Raw genomic sequence first — 6,051 nt, forward strand, 5'->3', positions numbered from 1 at the left:
TTAGTCCTGATAATATAAGACTCTTCTAGCCTTGTTTCCTTAATTTTTTTTCTTTGATATAGAGTCATATAGCCCAGGATGGTCTCAAACTCCTGATCTTCCTGCCTCTACCTCTGGTTGCCAGGGGTGCAGGAATTTGGCATCACATTTAACTAAAGTTTATTTATACAGATAATACAGTATGGCATAGCTGTTTGGAAGATCTACTACCAAGCAGAAACTTACTCATAAGACTACAGTTTTTTTTTCTTTTTTTTGTTGTTGTTAATTTTTTAGCAATAGTAAGGCAGCAAAGGTGGACAAATAAGCAAAATTGGTATAGATATATAGTCATTTCTGCGAAATATTTTGTTACTTAATAAAAATTTTTGATATTTCTTCTGTTGGTATAGGTAGTAAATCAATGAATTTTTTAGCTGGAGATGATTTTTAACTGATTTGGAGGGAAGAATATGTTCTGATAGTGAGGAAACTAGTTTCCTGTTGTGACAAATACATACAGTTGTGTCATTTATTGTCCATTTCCATGAAGATGGTAGTATTGTTGGGAATTGTCTTAATAATGTCCTCCTAACCATACTGCAAATATGTGCTTTTTTTTTTTTTTTTTGTGTGTGTGTGTGTGTGTGTGTGTGTGTGTGTGTGTGTGTATACCTGGGATTATTGTGGCCCAGTACTGTGAGAAGTCATAGCAGTGCCTGAGAGACACAGTATGTACGAGTTATGGTCGTCAGCTCTGGGATGTAGAGGAAGGACAGGTTTGCATGTAGGGAAGCCTTTTAGGGCTCCATCCTTCAGATCCAGCTCAGGTGAGTACAAGGTTTGGAGTGGTGCTTCGTGTGTGTGGATTAGGGCTCAGAGGCATGCCAGAGCGTGGTTGGTAAGAGCATTGTGTAGGAACCATTGGGAAGGTGGCAGTACCGTCCTTTAAAGTGGCCTGACAGGCAGGTCCATGAAGTCAGGTCCTCCACACCCACCCCTATCACCAGGAAGCTCCCTTTTTAGCCACAGCAAAAGTCTCCAGGAAGCTTTGTAGAGATGGAGATTTGGAAGAGCATAGGCAGGCTTGTCTCCAGGTGGCAGGGAGAGTGATTTTCTTCTAGGCTTCATCATGGAAGATGTCAGCAGTGTGGAGGAGAGCCTCTGGAGACTTTCAGTGCTCATTGAAGGAAGGCTTCCTGTTGAGGAGTGAAAAGCATTTCCCTACTGAACATGGCCTAGCTAACCTGGATGCCCGGGATGGGACTGTACATAGGAGCGAGGGACAGAGAAAGACAGAGATAGAGGTGGAGGTGGAGGTAGAGGAGGATAGATAAATGAGAGAGAGAGAAAGTAAGGCGAGAGCAAATGAGAATATGCCTGTGGGGTGTTGGGTGTTCTTTAGTTTGTTGGTGTTTTTTTTTTTTTTTTTTTTTTCATGCAGACTGGTGGGCAGACCCACTCTGTCTGTGGACACTTTTTTCTGTTCCATGGGTCTGGGCCCGTGGAGAGAAATTTGTGTGAGGACACCTGGAATGTTTAGGGAAATCCATAAGGACACACAGGTTGGGTGTGTGCTGTAGGCATCCTGGTGTTAAGAGTGAGAATTGCTTCTTGTCCCTCAGATTCTATGTTACCTGTCCTCGGTCCACTTGGAATCTCTTGAGAGAGCCGAGTCCTGTGTGTTCCTAGGCCCTGCCACAGGTAGGTGGGTGTCCACAGAGGATACAGAGAGTTCCATGCCTGACAGCGTCTTGGGGAAGTTAGAGAACGGAAAGAGAAGTTTCCTGAGTGGTGCCTGGTATTTGGTGTAGGGTAGGGTCGGGAGGTGGGAGGTTAGGGGTGGGAGGTGGAGGGCTGTGCAGAGGAGAGAGATTGTGACAGAGGTGGACGTAGGTCAGAATGGTTGCCTGGTGCTGCCTAGGAGACGGTTAAGGTGGGGGCCTGGGCCCAGGGTTTGGTAGGGCAAGAGGGCAGGTGGGTGCAATGTTTCTTCTTTTGTTGTGTTCTTGTCTTCACCTCAGGGACCTGGACGCCCTGCCTGTTGAGGCAAGGTTGAGGATGTCTCGGGCCTTATGGTCCCTGCTTCGCATGATGTGGGGCAGCATCCATCTGAACGCTCATCACTACCAAGGCCAATGTTTTGGAAGGAAGTCCTTCTTCTCCCATCTTAGTATTAGACCATCGGATTTGGGACACGGGACTAAGGCCGCTGACTCTGCATCCCTTACAAGCATACACAGCTGCCTGCCCTTTTGCCTTGTGTCCATCCTGGAGTGGCCTTCTGCAAGGTGGGAAGCCCGAGCTGGGTCTAGGGTCCCATTGAGTTGGGTGGTCGTCTCCCTTGGTGTAACACCTTCCATCCCACTGCCTTAGAAGAACCGGGCACAGCCTTGGAGGCCCCTCTTGCCGGGACACCTTGACCTGGAAGCTTGGGTCAGCAGACCCAAGGCCATGCTGGAAGCTGTACTGGTCACCCTGGTGGGTGGAGTCATGTAGACAGCCACTGGATCTCTGAAAGCTGCTCTGTGTGTGTGTGTGTGTGTGTGTGTGTGTGTGTGTGTGTGTGTTTGTGTGTGTGTGTCTGTGTGTGTCTGTGTGTCTGGGGTGAAGGCTGGGCTAGGGCAGGGATGCAGCTGTTAGAATACCCTGGTTTGGCAGCTAGGGGGCGATGCTCTGCCCCTGAACCCCAACCCCATTATTATGTTTCTTTGGCTCCTCCCCTATAGTCCAGATGTGGTTTGTGGAGGACTTCCTTAGGGTGTGGCTCAGACTCTCAAGTGAGCCTGCCCCCACATCCACACACTCACCACTTGGCCCCCTCCATGACATCCTCCACCACCTGCCCTCTCTCCCTGCACCCCACCATACCCTCAGGCAGGGCCTTCAGGGGCTGGCACAAAGCCGAGTGTGTCAGGGAAGTGCAGTGCATGGAGGTTACAGTGGAGGAACCAGTTAAAGTCTGTTACCCCCATCTACACACCACACCCTCACCTTCTGCACACCACTGAATCCCTAGCAGCAGCCCTAGAGTGGCATGTCTGTCCAGTCCTAGCCTAGATGGTTGTCCTCCATCTTGGAGCATTGGTTTTTTTTTTTTTTTGTTTGTTTTTTTTTTTTGCTTTGTGAAGGGCAGAGAGAGAGCACCCTTGGCCCTTGGCCCTTGGCATTCTCGATGCCCTGCTTCCATCCCGCTGATTCAGTTTGCCAATTCCGCCAGCAAGTCCTTGTGCTACCCTGGAAATGGAGGCTTGCCGCCTAGGGAAGGGCTGCCGCCTGGGTCCCCCAGGATCAAAACGGTTCTCTGGCCCGCTCCATGACCCAGGAGAGCTGGAGGAGGAAGCAGGGTCCAGGTGACCGGCTCCGGGCGGGCGACACGTGGCTGTCTTGGGGTTCATGGAAGCACAGCCTCCCAGGTCTTGTGGCCACCATGTCTGGGAGCAGGAGAGGACCTCTCCGCAGGGGATTGTGAAGCCTGGGCTGCATGGGGGTGGTTGTGTGGAACTTTTCCTGCCTCCGTGCCAGCCCGCCTGCCCTTATGGTGGTGCACAAGGCCAACCCAGGACCCCCTAGCTTTTGTCTGAGCCTCCCTAGCAGTATCCACAGCTCACTTCCGGAGACCACACAAACTCTGCCCTGCATCTCTGGGAGGTGCTCAGGGTCTCAGGCCTGGTTGCTAGCCACCTTGGCCAAATGTCTGTCATCCATTTATCTCCTCCTGCTATCCCCTCTCCTCTCTGGCTGCCTGGACTTCTCTCTGGCTTGCCTTTTGTTGCTTTTACAACTGGATTTTCTCTTGAGTTGTGCTACAGGTTGAATTTAGGCAGTGGGACCTCTTAGAAAAGGTTCCAGCTCCAGAGCCACATCCCCAGATCCCTGTAAGGGATCTGGAACCCTCAACTTCCCAATCATCATCCTATCCAACCTGATTGTTTGTACCCAGTATGGTAGTGTGGTGGCTCAAGGTGAATTCCAGTAGAAGCGTCCAGAACAGGGTTTGGACTCAGGGGTGCTCACAAAGAGGCCAGGCAGGTCTTAGGTACCATAGTGGGCAGGTTTCACAGCCCGTGCTTCCCCTGACAAGCCTCCTCTGTGTCATTCAGGACACACATAGTCCTGTCTTCTCCTGCCTAGCTTCATTTGCATTAAACCCAGGAAGAACTCCCACCATCAAAGGTCCAAAAGCCCCTTGTCCTGCATTCTCATGTCCAGACATCATCTCAGCAGGAAGAATACTTAGAGAAGGCTCTGAAATTAACAGAGGGCACTATCTGGAGTCCTACAACTGCTAAGCATGCAGGAGCGCTTTTGTGTATGTGTGTGTGTGTGTGTGTGTGTGTGTGTGTGTGTGTGTGTGTGTACCTGGGATTATTGTGGCCCAGTACTGTGAGAAGTCATAGCAGTGCCTGAGAGGCACAGTATGTACGAGTTATGGTCGTCAGCTCTGGGATGTAGAGGAAGGACAGGTTTGCATGTAGGGAAGCCTTTTAGGGCTCCATCCTTCAGATCCAGCTCAGGTGAGTACAAGGTTTGGAGTGGTGCTTCGTGTGTGTGGATTAGGGCTCAGGGGCATGCCAGAGCGTGGTTGGTAAGAGCATTGTGTAGGAACCATTGGGAAGGTGGCAGTACCGTCCTTTCAAGTGGCCTGACAGGCAGGTCCATGAAGTCAGGTCCTCCACACCCACCCCCATCACCAGGAAGCTCCCTTTTTAGCCACAGCAAAAGTCTCCAGGAAGCTTTGTAGAGAGGGAGATTTGGAAGAGCATAGACAGGCTTGTCTCCAGGTGACAGGGAGAGTGATTTTCTTCTAGGCTTCATCATGGAAGATGTCAGCAGTGTGGAGGAGAGCCTCTGGAGACTTTCAGTGCTCATTGAAGGAAGGCTTCCTGTTGAGGAGTGAAAAGCATTTCCCTACTGAACATGGCCTAGCTAACCTGGATACCAGGGATGGGACTGTACATAGGAGCGAGGGACAGAGAAAGACAGAGATAGAGGTGGAGGTGGAGGTAGAGGAGGATAGATAAATGAGAGAGAGAGAAAGTAAGGCGAGAGCAAATGAGAATCTGCCTGTGGGGTGTTGGGTGTTCTCTGCCCCGCCTGCAGGGCTTCAACGTGTTCTGGACCACCCTAAGGATGGAATGATAGGGACAGGAGATACAAGGAAACACACCAAGTCTGGATTCTGATCAAGGTGCAACTTTATTTTTCTCCAAGAGGTTTTATATAGTTTCTGCAGGGTGGGGGGAGCAAGAAGCTGTTATCTGCATAAGGTGGGGCAAGCTAACAGGATGTTTGTATAGGATGTTTACAGGGTGAAAGGGTCAAGGGCTCTGCCTCAATGTCCTGTCGCTAGGCAACCTGACTGTAAGATGATCTAGTTCCCTGTCTTATGGGGGTCTGTATTTTTCCACTAACTAGAGATTCTATCCTTGTCCCTGACATCTTCCCCTTTCTAGTAATAAATCTAAGGGCCAACATAAACCAGGTTTGAATGGTCTAAAAGGAGGACTCTGAAAGAGGCTTTGTATGGAGGATTACAGAGGCCCTATCCCTCTAAAGGTTGTGAAAAAAAGGTCCGAGAGGGAATGTCTCTCCAGACTCAAGCACCACAGGCGTCCCCATAGTGCAGGAATCAATGGACCGTACAGTTTTTTGAGGGAGCGGAAATGGGTAAGCGCAAGGCTGTTACTGCACAACCGCTATGCCACAGGGCATATAATCCAGGCTCTCGGGATTTGGGGTTACCATGGTCCCCAGCCTGTGCAGTCCCAGCTGCACTCCAATCATGCCTTGAGTGAGCCTTTTTCCCACACACAGGTGCAGCCTCCCCCGAGTGAAGGGGTCTGTGTGGGGCATCTCTCATCAGGGGAAATTTCAACCCTGGAGTCCTGCATATCAAATCAGTGGTAATGAACCTGGATCTGACTGGCTGGCAGGTCTGTTATTTGGCTTCGGATGAACCGAGTGAGCCAGGAAAGTGCCCATGGCCCAAAGGCAAGGACCAGGAGCAGGCCTACAACAGGTCCTAGGAGGGAGAGAAAAAGGGTTGTTAGCTAAGGGAAGTTGGAAAAC

The 6,051-nt window shown here is 50.4% G+C and overlaps 1 protein-coding gene and 1 long non-coding RNA gene across 4 annotated transcripts in view; one reads left to right on the forward strand and one right to left on the reverse strand.

The window, feature by feature from the left end:
• The window catches only part of LOC131901951 (uncharacterized), a 15,033-nt gene extending 13,251 nt beyond the window's left edge, over window positions 1-1,782 (reverse strand). The window contains exon 1 of the long non-coding RNA XR_009376950.1: window positions 1,617-1,782. This is a non-coding gene — a long non-coding RNA (uncharacterized LOC131901951). The remainder of the gene's footprint in view (window positions 1-1,616) is intronic.
• The window catches only part of LOC131901949 (trafficking protein particle complex subunit 8-like), a 14,904-nt gene extending 12,519 nt beyond the window's left edge, over window positions 1-2,385 (forward strand). Inside the window, exons 4-5 of one of the 3 annotated variants that reach the window (XR_009376949.1) lie at window positions 1,605-1,683; window positions 2,004-2,385. Coding sequence is in view for 1 of the 3 variants with exons in the window: in XM_059252989.1 (XP_059108972.1) it covers window positions 1,605-1,645 (41 nt within the window). In the remaining 2 variants the exon portion in view is untranslated. Of the gene's footprint in view, window positions 1-1,604; window positions 1,692-2,003 lie in introns of those variants that run through there. The other 2 variants (XR_009376948.1, XM_059252989.1) reach the window with 2 other exon arrangements.
• The last annotated feature ends 3,666 nt before the right edge of the window (window positions 2,386-6,051 follow it).

This window comes from Peromyscus eremicus, unplaced genomic scaffold, assembly GCF_949786415.1.
Source record: "Peromyscus eremicus unplaced genomic scaffold, PerEre_H2_v1 PerEre#2#unplaced_718, whole genome shotgun sequence".
NCBI lineage: Eukaryota > Metazoa > Chordata > Mammalia > Rodentia > Cricetidae > Peromyscus > Peromyscus eremicus.